The 25,695-nt window shown below is 35.4% G+C and overlaps 1 protein-coding gene across 1 annotated transcript in view; it reads right to left on the bottom strand.

Annotated features, from left to right (window-relative positions):
- Positions 1-1,280: 1,280 nt before the first annotated feature.
- The window catches only part of LOC141394498 (homeobox protein aristaless-like), a 61,301-nt gene continuing 36,886 nt past the window's right edge, over positions 1,281-25,695 (bottom strand). Inside the window, 5 exon segments of the mRNA XM_073969005.1 lie at positions 1,281-2,250; positions 2,252-2,473; positions 2,558-2,820; positions 7,532-7,577; positions 21,688-22,041. Coding sequence (XP_073825106.1) covers positions 1,956-2,250; positions 2,252-2,473; positions 2,558-2,820; positions 7,532-7,577; positions 21,688-21,965 — 1,104 coding nt within the window. The 5' untranslated portion in view covers positions 21,966-22,041 and the 3' untranslated portion in view covers positions 1,281-1,955.

Genomic DNA, 25,695 nt, shown 5'->3' with positions numbered 1-25,695 from the left:
GTCAAAAAACGTATATACCAAAAATAAATTGTGGACATTGCAATAGCCCCCATTTAACGGAGTCACCCGATTTCAGGTATTTTGACATATCTACCTAAAAAACTTATCTACCAAAAATTTCAGATATTGGTCTATGTTTTGGAATAGCCCTAAATTGTGTTTTTAGCCATCAAAAAACGTATCCACTCAGAACGTTTCGGTATAGCCCTCACATAACGGTACGTCCCGACTTTCGGTATTTTCAGGACTTTAGCCAAATTTTTTGACAGAAATACCTGTAATTTGACATTTGAGGTTCCCAGTAGTTACAAAACATCTCCACTATACATTGTCAACATAGGTATATGTTTTGGTATAGCCGCCATATAACGGTACCTCCCGACTTTCGGTATTTTTAAGATTTTAGCTTAATTTTTTGACCGAACTACCTGCAACTTGACATTTAAGGCTCCATCAAAAATTGTTTACATAGACCCGTGTTTTGGCATTTACGGTATCCAGTAGGTTAACACTTTTCCATCAAAAATTGTGGACGTTTGTTGGCCCCAGTTGTGGTATGGCCTCCTTATAACGGTACCCTCTGATTTCAGGTATTTTCAAGTTGTTGACTGACCGAATTAGCTAAAGTTATTATTCCATATTACTACCGAATATTTCATGGTAGAGAGTATAAAAATTTCGACCCGTCCGAACTTAATGCCGTTCTTACTTGTTTAATTTAATTTCATATTCTAAGAAATACTTAGTTCATAACCTTTCTTCTTTATGTATTAGATTACGTAAAATTAATGTTAAACATATTACACATTTTTCAGACTATTCCACAGGCAGTTACAACTTTACACGAAGATGTTAAGTGGCTTTACATGAGTCAAGATTTCATGTGTGGAGGTTATAGAAATTATCTGGCGCCTCTGTAATCGTTTGCAGTGCATATTAATCCATTCTGCTATGTAGTCTACAGGTTCTTACTGCAACCACCCGGTCGGTGTATGCTTTTGTTGGTATTAATGTCGAATAAACTCAAGTTGAGCAGTTAAACGCCAGCTCTAATGTAGCTAATTTAGCTAAAGTGTGGAAATGAAGACATTAAAAGTGACTGAACAGTTTGCAAAGTCTCTGTAAGGTGAACAAAGATGAGAAAATGGTCAGCAGCCAAACAAAAGACTTAAGACACAAACACTACTATTGTATTCCAACTAAATAATGCTAAACGGAACGTGTGTGTGTTGTACCTGACATAAAAGATGATAACAAAAACGAAATAAAAATACAATTCCTCTCATTACATTCTTTTGTGAATATCACAAAATTTTTATTGATTCTCATTCATCTTATTGTTGTTGTTTGCATTTAAAATCTAGTCAAGGGAAAAAGTCTTTGATATTGCCATAAATCATTAGTGATATTAAATTAAATTAAAATACGTTCAAATTAAATTATGACGTTACGAGGGACATACACAGAAATTAATTCGTATCTAAAGTTAGTTGAATTAAACGAAACTACATTTACTGAACATGGTTGTCATTGTTAAAAGTTTTGTTTTAGCTACAAATTAAACGACTAATAAGACAATAATAGCGTCATTCATTCTCTAAATATGGACAAATACAAGCATAAAATGTAGAACACATACATACATAAAAACTAATTGAAACAGCTATTACAAGCAACCTAAGAAAATCTTAAAACTAGGGTAGAAAGCTGTAGTGGTAGTCCTTACTTGCTGCAATGCACGTTTCAACCTGCAACGTATACTGGAAATTTTAAACACTAATAAATACTAGCAAACTAAGGCTAAGGTTAAGTCCTTGAGCGCTGGGCATCAAGTTTGTAGCCAACACTGGTTTGGAGGATCCATATATGTAAGTAGTTTGGGCAACCATTGGCGCAATTCATGTGGAAGGCTATGTCATACGTTTGTCCAAAACATGCTGCAGAAAATGCCGACATTAGCTAAGTACATCGTTATGGCCGTTTTGACGCAACATTTCCAATTTAAGTTCATGTTCTCGTGCTTTCAGTCGTAAGGCAGCAATTGATGAAGAACGTCGATCTTCCGGCGGTGTTCCTGAACGAATGACATTTGTTGTTGCCGCAGCAGCAGATTGGTGTTGTGGCGAATGATGCGATATAACCACATTCGATTGAGGTACATTGGGAGGTGGTGGTGCTTGCACAGCCGGCGGCATTGTTGTGTGAACTAACGAAAGACCAACCACGGGAGAGTGTTTGCGAGACATTAACAGCCGTAGCACCCGTTTGTGAGGTTACAGACGATGGTGATGTGGGTGGAGAGGCAATCAAATGATTGGGCGAATGCAAATCAGGAGAACCAATTAACATGGGCGGTTTGGCAGCTATCTGAGGTGGTCTGGGCATAGCGGTCATATTGGCCAATAACGATTGGAACGATGTTGATGGTGAATACATGGATGCCATTCCCGGCGGCAACATGTGTGGAGGTGCTCTGTAATTAAGTGAAAAGAAGAAGAAAAAAACAACACAACAATCAAATAATTCAATTAATGACTGAGTCTGCTTTAAACCTTACCTTTGAAATTGATTAAAGTAACCCGACATCATGGGTGCTCCCGCCAGATGGGGATAACGAAAAGCGGCAATATTGGCATGGGCATCGAATGGTTTGCGCAAATTAGCAAAACCCAAATGTGTAAATGGATTCGGTGGCAGGGCGGAACCGACTACCGACTGGATTGTACCGGGGCCGCTTGGTAAATACGGATTATAGGGGTGTGATTGCGGACCCACCTTTTCTTGTTTGCGCCACTTGGCTCGACGATTTTGAAACCAAACCTAGAAGAAAACCGATAAATGTGAAATTAGTAATTTGTTTTTGTTATAAAAATAATCGCAAAACAAAAATCAAACAACCAGAAACAAGGCACCAAGGCAAGTTAAGGAGATAAAAGAATGGCTGAACAACCTCGTTTGTTATCAAATTGTTATTTAATCATTTTCCATGAATTCAATTAATTTCATGCATTTTGCAATGACTGCGGCGCGACGGCCACATCATTCGGCCGTTGACGTTCATCATTTATCCGTTTGGCTAAATATTTTCTGTTTCTCTGTTTTGCTCTCATATTCGTTTGTGTTATTTGATTCATCCACAAGATTATGTTTATGGTTTGTTAGTATTGTTTTTATCCACTTTGTTGTTTTTCACGGTGAGCCTTAACTAATTTTAAATGGAAGGTGCTTACACCTCGGAAGTTTTTGCTGATTCTGAAACTACAATGCTCATAGATGAGAAATATCATGAAAAAAAAATCGCCGGAGGGATTTTCAAATAAATCGCGATTTAAGTTCGCATTTTTAGGGGTTCTTTAGGTTTTTACGATTTTGCTTAGAAACCGCGAGTTCTATGTAAATGGCACTAAAGCAAATGTTGTAGCAGAGCAGTGCATTGTCCCAATTTGAACTTCCATATCTTAAAAACGGTAAAATATACGAAAATATCATAAAGGCCAATCTTGTGGAGAATTTTTTTCTGCTACAACATTTGCTTTAGTGCCATTTACATAGAACTCGCGGTTTCCAAGCAAAATCGTGAAAACCTAAAGAAACCCTAAAAATGTGAACTTAAATCGCGATTTATTTTAAAATCCCTCCGGCGATTTTTTTAGTCTCATGATATTTCTCATCTATGAGCATTGTAGTTTCAGAATCAGCAAAAACTTCCGAGGTGTAAGCACCTTCCATTTAAAATTAGTTAAGGCTCACCGTGTTTTGTGATTTTATTTGTAATCTTTTTTCAAAGAGTTTACTTGATGTGATTTAGGATGTCAATAATTTTTTCGAAATTTGAGAGCTAAAATAATTTCACGATATTGCTTTCAACATAATTGATTATTTTAAAATCAAGCCGAATCAAAGACTATCGGTAACATGTAGATTTTCAAATTAATCAATTAGAGTTAATATCCAACTATTGACCTGTAGAAGTTGATGATTTGTTTCACGCTAAGATAAGTTTTTCTTTGTTCTGTTTCCGGGAAGCTGGATGCATCCACATGTGAAAGTTAGTGGAAGGGCGAGGTTGACGGCAAATCAGAGAAACAGTCGTAGACAATCCGAATCGGGGGGAGTTTCGGAAAAAATACCTGGATCACCTATATGCGGCTATACCGAAACATGGAGCTATGTTAATAATTTTTAGTAGATAAGTTTTTTACCACTAGAAACCCTAAAAGCCAAATAATAGGTAATTTGGTCCGAAAATGTAGCTAAAAACGTCAAAATACCTAAAATCGTAAGTACGGTTATACATATGAGATTACCACAGAAGGACGGATAGGCATAGATCGACTCAGAATTTTACCCTGCTTAAGAACATACTTTATAGGGTCGCATTTTAAATTTAAATGTTAAATTATCCCTTTCAGAACCGACTGAAGACGTAGACATCTAGACCAAACACATATTTTAAGTGAGTTTAGAAAGCGTATTTGGCCTACAGCATGGACATGCCCACGCGAAAATTATATCATTTTAATCAAAATCAACTTCAAGACAATCTTCGAACTGCTCTTAAACTTAATTTGAAAGAAAATTTTGAACTTTTGTCAGGTAGGTACCGGATATAGGATCTTCATAGAACTTAAGGTACGTTTGGAAGACATTTTACGGCGAGCAAAGCTTCGGCCTTATCGGAAATTCAAGTTGTAAGTTTTTGTGCCAATCAGTCATTTGAGTTAATGCAGGCAGGGCTTTTTAGAGCTTTTGGGACAATAACAGGCCCCTAAAAAATTGTACCTGCGAGCGCAACCTGCAGCAAAACGTTTCGAAAAGTATTCCTATACCGCACTTGTGACAAAAATTTTGAATTTTTATGTGGGAGGCACTCGACGAAGTGGACCGATATATCTCTATGTTTGGTAAAAATATTACGATGTGCAAAGTATGGACCAAATCTGTTACTTTCTTCGAGAGTTATTACGCACAACATTTTAGCGAACAATTTTGAACTTTACCTAATGGAGTGGACGAGTACCGAAGTTTAGACCAAATCGGTTGATCCGTTTTTCAGTTGATATCTGCACTGAAAGTATTTTTTGCGGTTTCTCTATTAAAATTGGAATGGGGCCAAAGTTGAATTTTCGCAAAAATTCTCTAAAGGCCGCAATTATGGTCAAGCGCAACCTGCAGCAAAACGTTTCGAAAAGTATTCCTATACCGCACTTGTGACAAAAATTTTGAATTTTTATGTGGGAGGTACTCGAAGAAGTGGACCGATATATCTCTATGTTTGGTAAAAATATTACGATGTGCAAAGTATGGACCAAATCGGTTACATTCTTCGAGAGTTATCACGCACAACATTTTAGCGAACAATTTTGAACTTTACCTAAAGGAGTGAACGAGTACCAAAGTTTAGACCAAATCGGTTGATCCGTTTTTCAGTTGATATATGCACTGAAAGTATTTTTTGCGGTTTCTCTATTAAAATTGGAATGGGGCCAAAGGTGAATTTTCGCAAAAATTCTCTAATGGTCGCAATTATGGCGAAGTAGATGAAAAACTTTACCAGTTCATTGTTGTGACTAAAAAACGATTTCTACAAAAATTTATTATGATCGGTTAACGATCTTTATTTCCACAGTACTTTATATGGGAGGCCAAAGTCGAATTTTCAGGTAATCGTTCCGCAGGCCACAATTATTTTCCAATCGATGAAAAAATTTTACCCCTTCATTGTTGTGGCCGTAAAATTTCAAATATAAGGTTTTTGAATCAAATGGAAAATAATTGGCCTTTCAAAAAAGATTTTATTCGTTTTTTTTTTTTGTTGCCGGACATTCACGCTTTCCGTACTCAATATTTATTAACCCATTTCGTACTTGGTGTTCGATTTCTCGAACAGTAAAATCACTTTATTTTTCAAAAAAATATTTATGGATGAAAAAGGTTAAATTTTAAACAAGTTTTGGTATATGTATAAAGTCTAAAGCAATTAAAAAAAATTGTTCCCTTGAAAAGCCCCTATCCCCCTCGATGTTAAGGGTAGATTTTTGAAACCTATATTACTTTTTAAAAAATTAAATTAAAAAAGTAATCATGGGGAATTATTGTCAATATATGTAGCCGTTTCACAAAATATAGAGAATATGATTTACATGCGCAAGCGCGACTTTAAAGATGTGCAAAGTTGACTGTTCGAAATTTCGAACGCTGGTACTTAACCTACATATCGATGGGTATATTAAAACGTGGAAATTTACTGACAAATTGCGGGGAAAAGTTATTATAGCACCATATATGACTAAATACTAAATTTCAGCCATTTCTAAAGGATAGTACGGCTAAAATCCTGAAATACCCTAAACTCGTTAGGTACCATTCAACGGAGGCTATATAAAACGTGGACCGTTCTACGGGGGGTAAACCAAAACGTGGACCAGTGCTGACACATTTCGGGGAAAAGTTTTGTAGGTCCAAAGAAGTCCCAATACCAATCATCAACCATTTTTTCATACAAAAATGGTGATATAAATCAATAAAACGGCAAATAAATCAATTTTATTTTACTTCTATACATATAGCTTAAGCGCCAGTGTTCGAAATTTCGAACACCACTCTCCGGGAATACGAAAAATCGGAAAAATTTTTTGAGTTGATTTTTGACATCAGTGGGTCCTAATCTAAAAAAGTGCTTTGTTTCTAATAAATAAATAAAAAAATTGTCAGGATACGATATAGGTTAATAAGCTTAAAAAGTGTTTTTGATTCGCAAAAATTCTAAAGAAATGACTCATTATTTTTTTAGCCTACTAGATGCAGAAGGTAGCTTGTTTACATTATTTTGTAATGGGCTGTTCGATGTACGGCTTATGGGAAAATGTTTTGTATCAGATCACATAGATAAGTTAGTTTCATCTACATTTTAGTTCCACCTTTCGCTACTTCATCGAAACTCGTACTTAATAACTACACAATAAAGGATTCTATGGTGTTTTTAAAATTGGTTGCGAACAGTTGCGCTGTAGCTGTAGTGGGATTCTCTAACGCATTTTGGGTTATCGATAACAATCGGTAAAATTAAAATGCTTATAATTTCGTTAATTAACGAAGTTTGTCGGTAAGTTAGCAACCAAAATAAAGTAGACGCTAAGTACTGCACCAATTGCAACAGTGTTATCAACTTTCATTTGTACTTTTCATACAAAATTTTGCGTTTTAATTTTACCGATTTTTGTCGGTAACCGAAAAATGCCTTAGAGAATCCCACTACAAACATCGTCTGTAAAGGCTAAATACGTTCCAAATTACATTAGGTATTTTTGCATGCTGCAATCCCCAGTTTGAGGGTAAGGGAGGATGTTGAGAGAGGTAACAAACTGAGAATTGGCGCAAATAAATTGCATAATTTGCATAAATTGCATTTGAAACGTATGAACAAATCAAAACGAATTTATAAAATTTTTTCCTCACTTTTCCTGGTTGCTTAAAATGGTGTTACTTGTAGATTAATAACAAATGATAATTGCCATTCAAGACAACTCACCTGAATACGAGCTTCCGTTAAACCAATTTTCATTGCCAGTTCCTCTCTGAAAATAAGTAAAAGTGAAATAAAGTAATTAGAAATCATGGTTGTTTAAAATTAATTAACAGTTTAAAGTGATTTAACAAAATGTGTCGTTAGACACACACATAAATATTGTAGTTTTTGTTGCTGTTCATTATTTATCTTTCGCATTTAATTAAAGTTAATGGGCCACTAAACATTGTTATTTATTAACGGTAAACCCTTCAACTTGTCGTCAATGATGAATGGGGTCTAGTAATTATAGTCTCGGGGAATGAAGTCAGCCAGCTTCTAGTTACGCTACAGCAGTCAAACCAAGAATAAAAATTAACACATTTTGAATTATGTATATGTTGTGTTATTTTCAAAAAATATTCAAATGATTTCAAATTGAAAACGGAATGAATACGTCGTTAAAAAGTATTATGATTTTCATATATAACAATAAATCCAAGACCGCTTTTCTATTATCCAATAAAACTTAAAAGATAATATAATGATTGCAACCATAATATCTTTAAAAGTAGATATTTTTAACATCTAAAGATTGCCCGCAGAGGAACCTATAGCAGCTATGTATGTATGTATATGGATTATACCGGAACCAGTTGTGCTTGTCTGTTGTGTAGTTTAATTTCTTAGATTATTTTCAAGCCGTTATTAATCGATCAATCTAAGTTTCTTCACTTAGATAATTTAATTAGTTTTACCGGTTTATGGCAGCAAAAAATATTTCCAATACCATGGTGGTTATTCACTTTTTGCATTTTTTTTCTTGGCTAGACTTTATAGTTTTTGTTTTGGCTTTGTTTTGTTGTGGTACAATCGAATGTTATATTAATTGAACAATAATTAAATCAATAAATCTAGTTTTTTCTTTGTTGTTGCTGGTGGTGTTATCCGTTACGTATAATTTGCCAGTGGTTAGGGAAACAAAAAAAAAACTGTGAATTTAGAGAATAATTGAATTGTACCGTGCCACAATGGCGCTAATAAAATAAGTCACTAAGGAAAGAGAGAAATAGGTAAGAAAAGAAAATATTATAGGACTCGGCATAAGATGGATGAGGCCATTTAACAATTTCTAAAATACGGAAGTAAATTCACTCTCAGCTTAAACTGTTTGCAAATAGCTTTAAATGTTCATAATAGCTTTAGATGTTCATAATAATTATAAAAAATCATATACTAGAAGGTGTAAAACTATTTAAATGTGCTAAATGATTATTGAGAATTAACACACATAATAGGTATATGTAGGCGCTTGGCTATTTTCATTAGGGAATTGTTTGCCATTCATTAGAACAAAGTGTAGAAAATGTATTACTTTGCAAAGAAGCAATGTAAATGGAGAAAGGGGCAAAGTACAGACAACCACTTAGTCCTTGGTTACACTAGAGTGGTTTCATTGAAAGAGTTAAATGAAAACATGGGTTCCTAAGTTGAGTCCCACAGTAGAGTAATATCATGAAGTTACTGCAGTAAGGACCTCGATCTAAGGATACCTAAAAGTTTCAGTGAAACCATGAAACCAAACAGGTAAGAAAGTATCAGTCAGTTGTGCAGACTGAAATATACCCTCAGTCTCGGACCTAAATAAAAGAATCAAACACAATACTTCTGACATCTATAGCGTTTTTATACCCTCAGCATTTATGCTAACGAGGATATATACACATTCATACGGGCCAAATGTGCCTCATCGAAATAATGGTTTTAGACCTCAAGTATGTTTGGACCAAATGTGTTTCAGACAATTTGGAGTCGATTGAGCAATGTCCGTCCGTCTGTCTTGCTGACTGGAGCGCACGATAACTCTCGAACGGATGAACCGATTCGGTTCAAATTTTGGCTTTTGTAATATTTTGCCCAAACTTAGTTTTAGTTCGAAGATGGGCTATATCGGTCCACTCCTTCCGGTACCTCCCCCACAAAAGTTCGAAAATGATCGGAAAATTTGTGCGCACGATAACTCTTGAAGGTAGTAACCGATTTGGTCCATACTTTGCCTATCGTAAAGTGTGCAACAGACTTAGATAATGTTCCAATATGGACTCAATCGGCCCACTCCTTCGGGTATATCCCACACAAAATTTGGGAAAAGTTCAGTTTAGGGCCATCTCTCGAATCGCTCTGATTTTTGTTTTAGCAACTTGTATTCACCGCCCTCCATACGACGGTACAAGTTTCATTAGGGGCAAGTCCATACTTCCTGAGAAAATAGCCCGAAAGTTGCAAAAAAACCCCTATGACACCGTGTGAGGTGGTTGGAGCGCAAGATAACTCTAGAACGGATCTGACGATTCGGTCCAGAATTTGGCGTTAGTAACATTTTGTCCAAACATAGTTTACGTTTGAAGATAAGCTATATCGGTCCACTCCTTCAGGTACCTCCCCCACAAAAGTTCAAAAATGTTTGGAAAATTTGTTCGTACGGTAACTCTTGAAGGGAGTGGCCGAATTGGTCCATACTTTACACATCCTAATATATCTACTAGTTATAGATCAATTTCAAATATGAACTATATTTGTCCACTCCATGCGGTACCTCCCACTCAAAATTTCGGATAAGTTCACTTTAAGACCTGCTATCGAATCACTTTGATTTTTGTTGAAGCAACTTGCATTCGCTGCCTCTATTACGATGGTAAACGTTTTTTCAGGGGCAAGTCCATACTTTTTGAGCAAACATCCCGAAGGGTGTAAAAGCCCCCTATGGCACCATATGTAGTGGCTGGAAATTATTTCAATATATACAGGCTGAGGGTATATATCTGTCGGCAAAGCCGACTGATACTTTCTTACTTGTTGTTTTGAGGTTTTGGTACCAATTTCTCAAGAAGTATGGATTTGTTCAAACAATTGTACCATCTTAACTTGGGTCGCATACGGAACATGTTACTAAAAATTTAAAAAAGCAGACGAGTCCTTCAACTGCTCTCTTTCCAAACTTTGTGTGGGAGGTACCCGAAAGATTGATCGTATGTAGTCAATAGTCGGACATAATTCGAGGGTGTAGGAAATAAAACGATGTACAACATTTGGACGATATCGGTTTCGTAAGAACGTGTTGCAAAAAAAATCCAAACGATCTGAGACTAGCTATTAATGTGCACTTTTCGCAAATTTTGTGTGGGAGATACCCAAAGGACGGGACTAATATAGTCCATATTCCAACCTGAGACATGACTAGTTGAAATAAAACGATGTGCAAAGTTTGGGCCAATCAGAATCTCCCTGCGAGAGTAATCTTTCGGATTTACCATTTTAGTTGATGTCATCAAGGTTTCTTGGAGCTTTTAGACCATTATATCAGGAAGTATCAACTTGCACCAGAAAAAATTGTACCGTATAAAGGGACCCGCAAGGACAACCTGCTGAAATAAATTCAAAACGATCCGAGGGTTGATCTAAACTTCACTTCAACCTAATTTTGTGTGGGAGGTACCCGAAGGAGTAGACTTATATAGTCCATATTCGAACCCGATCTATATCTCGAAGGAATAATACGATGTGGAAAATTTGGACCGAATTCGAGAGTTATTGTCAAACCAATTTTTTTTTTAAAAAAGTGTGAACTTTTGCGTGGGAGGTACCCGAAGGAGTGGACCAATATGGCCCATTTTCTAACTTAAACTAAGGTTGGACAAAATATTACCCAAAATTTGATTCGGGAGTTATCGTGCGCACCAACCAGTCATCTGTCTGTCCGTCCATCTGTCTGTTGAAATTAAGATTCAGCTCACAATTTCTAAGATAGAGCTTTATAGAAGTATAGAAGTTTATATTACTCCTAGGATGTTAGGTATTGAAAATGGACTATTTCTGTTCACATTTTTGATATATCCCCCATATAATTGTACCTCCCAATTTTCTGTATAGGTCAGTATAGGTTCACGTCTTCATGTAGCCCCCGTTGAACGGTAACTTCGAACTTTCGGTATTTTCTTGGTTTTAGCCCCAATATCCCAACGAAATAGCTGAAATTCGGTACTTAGTCTTCATTGAGGGCATACAACTTTCGACCTGAAATTTGTCGATATAGGTCCACGTCTTTATATAGCCCCCATAGAACGGTATCTTCCGACTTTCGGTATTTTCTGGGCTTTAGCTCCAATATCCCTCAAAAATGGCTGAAATATTGTTTTTAGTCTTCGTTGGTGCTATGAAACTTTCACCAGAAATTTGTGGGTATAGGTCCTCATATAGCCCCTTAGAACCGCACTCACGGTGGGTAGAAAATCTCCACCTCCAGTATATAGTGATTATCATCAGTTAAAATATTATGCTCCTCCAAGGAATTAGACTTAACCTGGATGAAGAGCTTAGTAGTTACTAATGGTTCATATTTACTTCAATACAGTTCATGGTGTAGGGTATAAAAAGTTCGGCCCGGCCGAACTTAACGCCGTTCTTACTTGTTTTGCTAATAAAAACTCGTGTGGCGATGCTGACGACACTCTGTGTCACGGTACTCATTACTTAGAAATGAGTAAAATATGTGGGTTTGCTTTGTAAAATTTAATAGAAATAGGTGATTATTTTTCAAACTACTGGTAATGATGTCAGATTGTTTATATTTCATGGTAATTGGTTAATCGGCTCATATGTCTTCAAAATTTTTACTGGGCATACAAATAGATCGAATGGAATATTTATGGTGATCACAACCAAATTATGCCAATTTCAATCAACTGTGATCTTCATTGGATAATTTTGGGCATTTACTGCAAAAATACCGTGCATTTGGAAAATGTATTTGTATGTTTGGGACATGATGAGACATTTGCACTAATAGCTAATGTTTTTTTTTACATCCTTAAATTATGTTGAAGGGGTTTGCAACTTTTGTTATAGAAGTCGTAATTTTTCGTACCTTGAATGAGAATAATTTATTTTTCCGAAAATAATTAATATACTAATAAAACTTCAGTATGTCTTGGCCAAAAATTTTCAAATCCTTCTTTTATTTTTCCGGTCTTCGGATTCCATTTCTAATTCTTTAATAATAAATCATCAAAATCTCATTAAGTTGTAGCATCGCCCAGAGTTGTTAGTCATTCTTCATTAATTGTTACCATAAAAATCAATTCAAATATCGAATCGTATCAACGCTACATTAAACGCACCATACCAATGATATTTAAAAGCATATTAAGCCAAGGAAATATGTCAAATTAATGCCCAACCACAACCCACACATACTGACCGACCGACAGACATGCAGACAGCCACGATTGCTCCCTATCTTCCCTACAAATTTATAATGAGGACTACCCAGACTACCCAAAAACATTGGTAGTCGCTACATCAGCGTAAACATAGTTTTGTGTTATTTTTTTAATTAATTAAATAAAATCCAATGCTTCGTCGGCAACAGCGGGAAACCAATTTATATGCTTTTATGTAAATTAACACAATTATCGTTTGTATCTCCGCACAAAGTTAAAACCTCATCTGTGTGTCTTGCTGGCTGGCTCAATGTCGATCGATGGGTTGCGTTGCCTCTATCTTTCGATCAAGTTGGGTGTTTATTATTGCCGTCGTCGTCGTCTCTCCAAACAAGATCGAGAGGAGAGAAATTTTCAAGCTTCATATTGATGATAAATTAAAAATGCATTTCAAGAGCAGATAACAACACCAGATAAGATAATATCAATGCCTAGAGTGTGTGTTCGTTCACAAAATGGTCATCATTAAAGTGAACAGCAGCAGCATCATAATCATGCATAGTTATAATCTCTCACTGCCACACGTCATTATCTTGTTCCTGATTATTGTGATTATCATTAAAATGCGCTATTAAAGTCACAATGAATGTTGTTTAATATTCATAATTTAAACTGCCCATAGAATGAACACCTCCTTATGTTATCATATCAGGTGTTCCACTGGAAAGGGGGACGACATTTCATGCTTATGATAGTCAGCAATATTTTAATTGACCTAATATTTACATTAAATTGATGGCTATAGGCATTTGTTAAATGAAATTAAAAGAACCAAAACATCAACGGTTTGTTACTATTTCACATAAATGTAAACTCATAAACACGATCTTATCTCTCTGGTGGTAATAATTTGAAGCTAAAGAATGACCAAAGAATTAAACGCATAACACAGTACAACTACCTTGGAACTATAGGTCAAGGCATAAATTGCAAGAAGAGTGTCAGAATTGCTTGTTTTTTTTCTTCTTCGCATTTTTTATCAAGTTTTTGTTTAGCTACTGAAGTGCTACCTCATGGTATTTTATAACTATAATTAGCATTATAAATATGATGGGGGAAATAAGGGGTTGGTTTTTGGTGTACTTACATACATACATTCATATGTATGTCGGTATAAAACAAAAGACTTAAGAAACATACACGACATGGTGAAAAGTAAACGGCTTATTATGACCAAGAGGAGAAGCTAATTATTTCAGATATACTTAAATTAAATAGATTTAATTTTATAAAGCAAAAGAGGAACTGAAATTCGATAAATAAATAATTTCTTTCTTTCATTGCAATTACGGAAAAATTTTATGTAATTGTTTGACAAAATGAAGCAATATAATTTAAAACGTTTTTAAATGCAATATAACCAATAATTCCAAAATGTTGATTAAATTTTTTGACAGACTTTTGAAACCTTTTATTTCTGACCATGAAAGGCAATAATGCCTCAACCCGAGTGACCCAAGTGACAAAAATATACTTCTCTAAAATCAGAGAGTGCCGCCCGATTCTATATCGGCGTGTCGAATGTAGTACGACACTAATTATATAGAACATTTTCATAGCCAAATTACTACGAAAATGTGACTAGAAGTTTTCTGAAGGAACTTACCGGGTAGCTTTTACGCTTCAATACGTTTTAGAAACATTTTGGGTGAAAACTCAAGAAACTTCATGACTTTTTTCTTGACACGAACATAGTTTACCCAAATTATTGAGTAACCTCCTATGTATAGAACCTAGAAAAATGTCACGGATCTTATATTTACATCCCTTGCCTATAGGCTTACGAGGATATACACTTTAATATGAACAACCAGAAAGGGAAGGATCAACGTCGGACAAGGCCGACAACACCACCATGGTTTCACGACGAACTATAATAAACACGGCTTTGAACTTCATAAATAGGGGTTTCAATATAAGTGACCAGCGATATCATCAAAGGAATAAAGAGAAAATATTTGAGATACTGGCGAAGAACGACTTTCCACAGAAAACTATAGCTGATTTAATTCAACATACGAAGCACAAACAGACATCACCAAAAGAACCAGAAAAGGCAAAACTTTATAAACAAATTATTTCGTCACCATAAATGCCCGAAGACGTAACCCACAAATTCAAAACTTTACAGGAGAAGCAAAAACGTTATAAAATGAAAAACTGTTTTATGGAATATAATTCTTATGCGGGCGAGTATTTGGGATATTATCAATCCAATACGAATGGGAGTAATAAATGAAACCAAAACAGCGAAAACGCTTGTTTTTGGGATCCGTCATTATAACAAAATCTGCAATATTATCCCATTTTCCGAAATGCCATTTCAAGAGATCGTTGTTTTTGAATGTAGAAGCTTGAAAATTTACCAGAGCATGTATTTTAACTTTATGTATCAGATCCCATCAAAAAACGAATTCCGATTTGCGTGTGGGTTTCGTCTTCGGGCATTTTTGGTGACGATTTATATTCCTGGACTATCAGAACGATTTTGTAACTCTAATATTTATAATAAGGACAAATATCAGTTAGCACAAAAATGTAACAATACCGTCAATAGTTTATTTAGTAAAAGCAAAGCAAAGCTTAAAAAAGATGACAAGTGCAATGTTGTTTATAAGATAAAATGTAATGGGGATGAAACCAACATATGCCCGAAGGTATATATTGGCACGACAAAAACAAAATTAAAAACTAGACTTTCCGGACATAAGTCGGATCAAAAAACGGACAAACCTTTAGAACAAAAGACGGCGCTAGCAGCATATTGCACATTGACTGGACACTGACCTAATTTCAAAGATGTAGATATATTGACACAAGAAAATAACTATAAACGACGTTTTACATTAGAAATGTTACATATAATAAATATCTCGAATGACCATAGAATGAAGTACAAAACTGACACGGACCACTGTGCGCATATCTATAGGAATTTAGTTCATAAGCATAGACCAAAAAAAAAAAACTTTAGTTTAGCGTAGACAGTGTAACAAACCTGTGGCTTCTCTCACAAACATGTAAATTTCTGTTTTGTAATTTGTTATTATCTGTTTATAATATATTGTGTTTATCGTAGAATATCCCTGAAGATGACTGTCGATGACAGTCGAAATATTGGAAACAATAAAATTTGAAAAACAATATAATAAACATTGTTTTATTCGACCTTTAGCCAAACTAAATTCAACAAAATATTACAACAACAGGTCAACAATAAAAAACAATAATATAATTTTTATTTTTTTTCAGACCAAATTCCGTAACATTTTTTGATTTCATCAAAATTTGAAAAACAATAAAATAAACATTGTTTTATTCGACCTTTAGCCAAACTAAATTCAACAAAATATTACAACAACAGTTCAACAATAAAAAACAATAATATAATTTTTATTTTTTTTAGACCAAATTCCGTAACATTTTTTTATTTCATCAAAATTTAAGTCCGTCAAATATATGAAATGGGGCGAAAACATATATGGAAGCTATATCCAAATCTGAAACGGTTTTGACCAAAAGCAATAACTTTCGTCCTTGGGACAAAAAAATACCACCCACACTCTTCACTAGACTATGATAGTAAATGTGACTTTCACTTTGACTACAATATACATAGACACTAAGCTGGTTTTAACTCAATCGCTCTACAGACCACATTAATTGTCCAATCCATGAAAAAATGTTACCAGTTCTATGTTGTGGCTAAACAACTAATCCTACAAAAAATTGTGAAAATCGGCTCAGATTTAAATATTATGTACTTTGAACACTATGGCCTCAAAGTTAACATGTTTCGATTGTGATCAAACTTTGGCAAAAAGAAAGTCGCCTTAAGAAACCCAACATCTATTTTTTAAAAACACCCTAATCGACACTCATCGACTCATTTCCTTTGCATTTTGCATATAAAAACAAATGCACAAAGACATAATATCCTTTACCACAGTGTGGTGTAGAGTATAAAAATGTTCCTCATCGAAATAATGGTTTTGGGCTTTAAGTTTGTTTGGAGGATCTGATCCGTCTGTCTGTTGCGCATGATAACTCTCAAATGGATCAACAAACTTCGTACAAAATTTACACTTCGATCGAGTCTATATCTGCCTACAGAGGTGGAACAATTTTTGTTTAATTGCTGCGCACTATAACTCTCGAAGGGAGTACACAATCTGGTCCAATATTTGCGCATTGTAAAATCTCTTCCAGTCATAGGCCATATTCGAATATGGACTTTCGTATACCACCCACACACAATTTCCAAAATTTTCGCAAAATCGCGGCACCAACTAAAATGACTGATGAGCACTATAAGTTACGAATTGAGAATCCGATATAGCCTTAACTTCGACATCGTGAAATTTTTTTCAAACGTACATCAAGTTAAAAGAAGGCCTATATAGGACAGCTCCTTCGGGTACATCCCCCACAAAAGTTCAAAATTATTGCTTAAGGGCTGTTCGAGGCACTTTTTTGAAATTTGCCATGCTCAATGAGCATTGCTCATGCTTCCTGACATAATGGTCCAAAAACTCGAAAAAATCCTAGGATGATCCACTGAAATGGCTGGTGGGCATGAAAAGAGTGACTGATATTGGTCAAATATCGGCATATCGTTATATTTCTCTCGAACTTAACAAAATCGAAGATGGACTATAACGGACAACTCCTTTCGCTACCTCCCTCGCAAATTTTCAACATTTTTGTATAATTGTAGTTTAAAGGCTGTTCGTGGTTTTTTTTTCAAGTTGTCATCTAAGGTAGTCCTTTTGATTGTGATTATGTACAATGATAGAATTTTTGACGTGCTTTCAAAAAATCTAAAAATCCGTCCAAATAAAATGGTGGTTGGAACAATAACTATTGAAAGGATTGACTCATAAACTTACACTGCATTCAAAGATTGTCCATTCCTTCCTCCTCCACAAAATGTCAACAATTTTGGTCAAGCAAAATTTTAGAAAACAAAAAAAAATGTTTTAGTTTGAAGCAAACGTAGCATCCCAGTAAAACTTTGGGAATCACATGAGCCGAATAACCCATTACAAAGTAATATAATCAAGCTACTTTATGCATTACCATTTCGCGGAAAAATTATTGGGTACTTCTGAAAATTTTGACAAAGCAAAACTACTAACTTAGTAATAAGTAACTAAGTAAAGAGAGGCACAAAACGTGCTCGTCCGACTACAAAACGGAGAGATGTGAGTTCAATGCACACCGTCGGCATGCGAGTCTTTTTGTTTGGAAAATTACGAAGATATGTTGATGTATATGCATGTGTTTAAACAGTCCATAATCCTCCAACACATGGCACAGTGTGTAGTGTGTTCGGCTGCAATCCAAAAGTTCCCATGTTCAATCCAGCAGAGAGCAAAATATAAATGTGGAGTGTGTTGAAATTGAACATAGATTCACCCTAACTGTTCTAAAAATAGAACAAATATTTTAGCTTATTTTTCGACTTCTAGTGGCCAAAAATAACTAGTTCATTTATAAGCTTACGACTACCAAAAAGTACGGAGGCTGTCTTTGGGTTAATCCAGTTGAACGGGCTCAATTTCTCCAACTCCCCACTTCCGACTCCATCCCCATAACATCTTAATGCCATCATCTTAACGAACATACATACACAATCACACTCCAACTAAAGGATTATATATGTTTAATTTTTCAGGAAAATTAAGCGGTTCCAGCAGAAAACCTATACCAGAAAACCAGATATTTGGTAATGAGATTTTTTACTAAAACTTGAAAAAATTTTGAGTCGATCGAAACCAAAATTCCCCAAATACATTTTTTCCGTTTTTTTGGGCAATGTCCAGGTCTACCATAGCTTTTTAAGGCAATTATTATGGAATCTGACATCATCTTACGACCAGACTAAACATTGCTAAATTCTTCAACATCATAACTATTTGCTTTAAAGCTTTCAAGGAACAAGATATACATATTTTTTGAACTAATACGGCTTTTGTAAAAAACTTAATTTTCTCGCAAATATTTCAACAAAAGATTTACATGTATTTGCACATTTACAAAGACCATTGTTTGTTTAGATAGCAAAACCTTTTTATTGAAATTGTTAATTGGATCTCGGCCACATGCTGGGCTTATGATCTCTCAACTTCATTGTGTGTTGCATGTGTTGCTGTGCTTGATTTAATTAAATTAAAAGCGTGACTTTGCTTCGATAACAGTCATACTACATAACCACATACTCACTGGTAAAGAACCAAATGGTAAAGGAAAACTCCCAAAGATGAAAAACACTCTCAATGTTTATTAAATTAAATTCATATAATCGCATGAACCACAACTTTGACTAGCGTTAACCGCTTCTATCCAAACGAATTACAATCACTTAAATTGAAACGAAACCAAAAACACAAACCTTCTATGCCATGGTCAGGTCCAACAACTTTTAGTGGTTTGTTACCAACTGCTAAAAGTTTAACCAAAAACCGCTAATATCATAATTTTGAGTACTTAAAAACACCTCAAAGATCCTCAACAAAATTACGATCATAATCATCAATATGTAGCAAATGCAATAACATTTCGGACTTTAGTAATTGTCATCATTATCACCACAGAGGTATTAATGAAAACAGCTATGACTGCATCCGCTTGCTTTTCGTATGTAGTAAAAAAACGCCTTTACTTTTTTCCCCCTCCCCACACTGCAAACTTAACAATTATCCGCTGCGGCTAGCCACATAAGCTGGCTCTAACATAACCGCTGTAAAATTTGTTGTAGAGTGGTGTCGGCGGCCGTTTCTTTATACGCTAAACTCAATCATATCAAACTGTATGGCAGCAGCTTTGGATAGCTTGGGAGTGACGGAGAGGATGAAATTATTTAAAATAAATTCAATTACAGAAAACATGAAATTTCATTATGAAAATTATAGTAATTATGTCGAAACGATTACATGCGGACATAAATTGGAAAATAATGAAACGAAGCATTGCATTCAAAACACTTGTTTTCCTAGTAAAGCCAGTCAGTCACTCAGTCAGAAAGGCAGACAGCCGGCCACTTAGCCAGCTTAAGTTTTCAGCTTGGCTACAATGATGCTGCCAGCCTAAGATTGTTTTTAATTTAATTTCGTTTTGTAATTGAAAATCCAAAACAAAACTTAAATGATTTTGGTTCCGAAATATATATGTAATTAGCGTTAGTGAAAATTAAATTTGCAATGAAATTTTCAAATATCTACAAATTTAATAACAGAATTGTTTTGTATTTGCTGAGCGGAGTAAAAATATGGTTGATTCAACAATATTCGAAGAGAAAAATGTGTATTGTAAAGACATTGTCAGATTCTGTATGTAATATTGTCCCTACTGAAATGTTTATCGTAGTCAACAATATAGTGTGTTCTATACAGAGCTCCGATTTGCTCCATTTTACTCGCGAGTAGAAAATATTCGTGAGTGAGGTTTACTCTCTTCTCTTTTTTTATGTGACAGCGTGAGTACTTCTTTTTTAAAAATATGAGTGGGAGTCAAAATGTGCAGAATAGAGTGAGAGAATATACTAATTAATGTATAGACAGAGAAATTGTAATGTGTTTGTTTTTTGTAGGGGTCGCCTGTACACCTACTACGCAGTGAGTTCACTCAATTGCAGTTTGTTTTGGGGTAAATTGCAAGATTTTGTTGAATATTTTTATTTGTAGTCTACGGTAAGAGTTTATTCTAAGAGCGAAATCGACTGGAAAAAATATTTTTTTCGATTTGTTTGTTTGTCTGTGTATAGTAGCACAGTATGATTTGTTGGTACAGATTGCCGATAGTGATCTAAAACACATTTGTTTCATTTGCAGCTTAGGGTTGAGAAAATACCTACACTTAAAACAATTGTTAGACAAAAACTAAAAGAGTACTCGGCAAGAGTAAAATTTGCTTGATTTTGAAGATATATCACACTTACCCGAAAACAAACTAGGCATATGCGCTCTTATTCGAGTAGCAGTATCCCCGCTCGAATTCGAGCGAATTTCACTATCTACTCGAATTCGAATGAGAATTTTTGAGCTCTGTCGAAGTGATCATATGCATATATTCTTAAAGGGACAAATTAATAATGTAAATAATTTAACCAAATGGTCTACTCGGAAATTTATATTTTTTGTAAAAAATTTTAGGTGCTGACTTGTCCCTTTTGCCATATAACTCAATTTCGACAATTGTATTTGTTGTTTTATGGTGGCAATGTGGTATTTTTAGATTCGCAATTACAATGGTTGAACAAAACAAAAAAGCTATGATAAAAATAGATGTTGTTCTGCTAACAAAGAAAACATGTCTATATATACATCAATCTTAGAATACTGTCAACAAACATTCGGTTATTATTTTTTCTACCAAATAGGGCCAATTAGGGCTTTGAAGTCGAGGTATTTTTACTCCAACTTTTTCGTGGTGTACTCATAGATATGAGAAGGTCCCCTTAACCTCGTTATTTTCTGAATCATATTTTGATCTCAAATACAAAATTTCGTATGGAATTTGACTGGATATTGCGGCTACCTGTGGTTACTGTAAATTAAAATTTCCCTAAAGTTCAAAATTCAAGTTGGGGGAGCCACCGTGGTGCAATGGTTAGCACGTCCGCCTTGCACTCAGAAGGTCTGCGGTTCGAATCCCAGGCCAAGCAACATTCCATTTTCAACGGTGGCAAAATTCCCACTCAGTAATGCTGGAGACATTTCCTGAGTATTTAAGCCATGAAAAACTTCTCTACAAGTGGTGTCGTAAGACACGCCGTTCGGACTCGGCAATAAAAAAGTAGGTCTCATATCATTGAGCCAATATGAATCGGCGTGCACTCATTGATATGAGAGAAGTCAAAATCACTTCTCCAAATTGAAATATGTTTACCACTTTACTTACCTCGTAAATACATCCGGATAGTGAGTGCGCGAAAATGCCTTCTCTAACTCTTCCAGTTGAAAACTGGTAAATGTCGTGCGATATCGACGTTGTTTACGCTTCGGTGCATAATCGTCTAGCTCACCATCACTATTGGCATCCGACACAGGACTATTGGTACCGCCACTGGCCCCAGTAGCTACAATACAGGAAACCGAACGATCTGGCACTGCATCCTGGTGAGCTAGTTTGGCTTCGTGCGGTAATTCCTCCAGCTTGACTTCTTCTGATATGCCCATAATCTGTATGGGCACAAATTGTTGTCAATGCCAAATGAACAACGAATGCCCGGCACAAATAGAGACGAACAAAAACCTGAAATGACAGCCATAACCAAATAACCAAAATGAAAACCAATCAGTCAAAAATGTGGTTATACATTATTTATAATTACATTAGCTAAACAATATTGTGTACATAGATAGAGACGATGTTAATAGCTGCAACAGAATAAGAATACATCTCAGTCTATGCCATCTAACTCATCGAAGTGCTTCGTGAAGAAACCACCATCTTATTATATTTAATTATTTATATCATTAATACTGATTGGCACTGATGCATACTAAGTGGACAGAACGAACACCAATGGGCAATGTCAATATCATGTCTAGCTTTGAGGATGACTGAGGACTGCTGCAATGATTATGATTCCCAAGAATTTATGTATATTTATGGTTGAAACTTTTGATTTTGGTTTTGTTGTTGTTGTTAGTTTGCAATTCATTTTGCTGTTCAAGCCATCTCGGCTACGCTCCGAAAGCTTATTTTAGAAAATTTAATTGAGTCGATCATACAGTGCATTACAAATATGGTCACTGCTGAGCTGTGACTTACAACTTAATCATCAGCTAGCAATTAAGCATAGAATTCGACATCATGCTATGTGTCGGCACTGGTGTCGACATGGTCCATGGCCGCCTGTCTACCTCACTTTACGCCACCCCAACAGCCAGCATTGCAGGTCGTGTGTCGGTATGTTCGATTCTTACAATGTCAGCTGCATTGGCGATTCATACCAATGGTTGTCAAGTAGAGGTATCAAACAATTTGTTTTAAGGTGTACGACTAACAATATCATTTCACAACTTTTAGTCACGCTTAATGCTTCTTCTTCTACTTTTCTTGTTTTGCGTTTTGGAAACCTTTACGCATATATTAATTCTTAAATGGTCAAATGTATCCTTTTTGTTCCTTTTGATTTTATTTTGTTGCTGCTGTTGTTGTTTGTTTTTGTATCAATCACTAGTCGTGTGTATCGGTGGGAGCAATAAGCATGCAATCCATTTGCTATTCCACGCATTGCGGAATGCGGGAACAAACAACATACCAAAAACGTCTCTAAAACAAATTCCAATGAAAGCTATCCGAAAGGCACACGACCAATCACAACAGCCAGAGCCTGTCTGTCACATGGAAAATGCCAAATCGGAACAACTGCCACAAATGAATTTTTGAATAAATAATGAAGTTTGTCGAAGTTGTTGTTGCGATGAAAAAGCAACTAATGTTTAAGAAATGGGCTGAACTTCTAGCTCTAATTGAGATTCCATTTAAAAATCAATGGATATCGTTTGACATAACTCTGCCCATCTTTTGGTAAATTTATTCGTATAAATAAAGGAAAGACACTTCAGCAATTTGGAAATGTGATTCTCAAGGTTTTTAGGCATATATTATATGTATTTTATATTTATATTATGGAATAATTTCTATGTATATAATCATAGTATAATTAAATAAGGTAACCTTGTGCAAACATTTGTTTACAATTTTTTCAAAAGTATAACACTGTGCAACAAAATGGAGCTCAAAGTCTGGGGGTGGAAAATTCCTATTGGAGATGAAAGCCCTTGGTGAGTATATACAGAACCCCGAAGGACAGATTCGCCGTGAGTCGAACTTTCGCGATATGGCGTGATGAATATTTGGCTGGAGACCCTAAAAGCCATCTGGAATCAGCGTTATATCTTTGTTCGCTGTTGTTTGAGCTTATATTTAAGATGACATGTCTTCAGTCAAATCAAATGAGGATTTTTTTCGTAGAACATTTCGCCCTTCTAACATGCTTCCTTCAATGTCATTTTCGTCCTTTATTTCAAGAACCGCAATAAAACTTGCACAGGATGACATTTTTCATCTTCGGAATATTCTACAAAAATGTCGCTTGGAAGATTTTAGGTGCGGTTTCCAAAGACATAAAATCGATAAAATCATGTTTAAGCGGTCGTTTTTCACTTTTACCCGAATCTTGCTCAGACAGCCCTATATCTATTTATTTCAATACATTATTGTTAACCTATTGATGATCTAGAATTCTCGGAGTCATTAAAACAGTTGTATCTTGTTTTGCTAAGCACGTTCATTTCATTATTTTTTGGAATAAATATCCGGATATCCGAATTATGGAACCGGTTATTCTGATATTAAAACAGAATTTTTATCCGGTTTTTATGAACCGAATAACCGTATATGTTCTGGGATGGTGACCCAATATTGCAAGCGTAAAAAGTTACGTAACTGAATTTCAAGTGGGTTTAGGGTGCTACTGGTACAGTATGTGCTATGTTGGCGTAAGATTATTTTCGTGATATGCCCTAACCAAATCGGCTGAGGATTTTTTTGTTTTAATATTTTAACCCTGAAATTGTATCTTTCCTTTTCTTTAAAGTATATTTTATACCTTCTTCAACAAAAAGAGCAGGATAAGAGTAAGACAGTAAATGTTCTACAGAAATCGTCTTAAAACGATTTGACTGTCCCAGTAGCACCCTAAACCCACTTGAAATTCAGTTACGTAACTTTTTACGCTTGCAATAATGGGTCACCATCCCAGAATTCAACCCGCCATAACACAAAGGTTCGATTCACAGCGGATCTGCCCTTCAGGATTCTGTATGTCCACAACAAGGGCTTTCACCTCCAAAAAGAATTTTCCACCCCCCAGGTCATGATCATAATTTTTTTCACGCACAGAAATGTATCCTCACAAACGTTAAGAAACGGTTCAAAAATACGGTTTTTTTGTTCCAGCACCATAACAGCTTAAAACGTCTAATGCATATTAGTCATATCTGTTGGACAATTTTAATAGCTTTCTAATGATATACATATACGGTTATTCGGTTCATAAAAACCGGATAAAAATTCGGTTTTAATATCAGAATAACCGGTTCCATAATTCGGATATCCGGATATTTATTCCAAAAAATAATGAAATGAACGTGCTTAGCAAAACAAGATACAACTGTTTTAATGACTCCGAGAATTCTAGATCATCAATAGGTTAACAATAATGTATTGAAATAAATAGATATAGGGCTGTCTGAGCAAGATTCGGGTAAAAATGAAAAACGACCGCTTAAACATGATTTTATCGATTTTATGTCTTTGGGAACCGCACCTAAAATCTTCCAAGCGACATTTTTGTAGAATATTCCGAAGCTGAAAAATGTCATCCTGTGCCACTTTTATTGCGGTTCTTGAAATAAAGGACGAAAAGGACATTGAAGGAAGCATGTTAGAAGGTCGAAATGTTCTACGAAAAAATCCTCATTTGATTTGACTGAAGACATGTCATCTTAAGTATAAGCTTAAACAACAGCGAACAAAGTTATAACGCTGATTCCAGATGGCTTTTAGGGTCTCCAGCCAAATATTCATCACGCCATATCGCGAAAGTTTGACTCACGGCGAATCTGTCCTTCGGGGTTCTGTATATACTCACCAAGGGCTTTCATCTCCAATAGGAATTTTCCACCCCCCACAATTTCGGTTCACAGTGTAATTTAACATCATCTAATTGTCAATATGATTTGTCATGTTTAGTGTTGGGGAATCCTTTCGTTCACCAAAAGGAACTAGTTTCGTTCACGCTTCCTCTTCTCATCACCAGTAGTCATTTTATCAGTCCTAAAGACAGGAAATGTTTCGTATATACACATTACCATCACTACCCACCAAAAATAC

This window comes from Musca autumnalis, unplaced genomic scaffold (genome assembly GCF_047663935.1).
Source record: "Musca autumnalis isolate F117 unplaced genomic scaffold, ASM4766393v1 scaffold_2, whole genome shotgun sequence".
NCBI classification, from domain to species: Eukaryota; Metazoa; Arthropoda; class Insecta; order Diptera; family Muscidae; genus Musca; species Musca autumnalis.
Note: the sequence above shows the minus strand (reverse complement) of the source record. Positions and strands in the feature narration are given on the sequence as shown.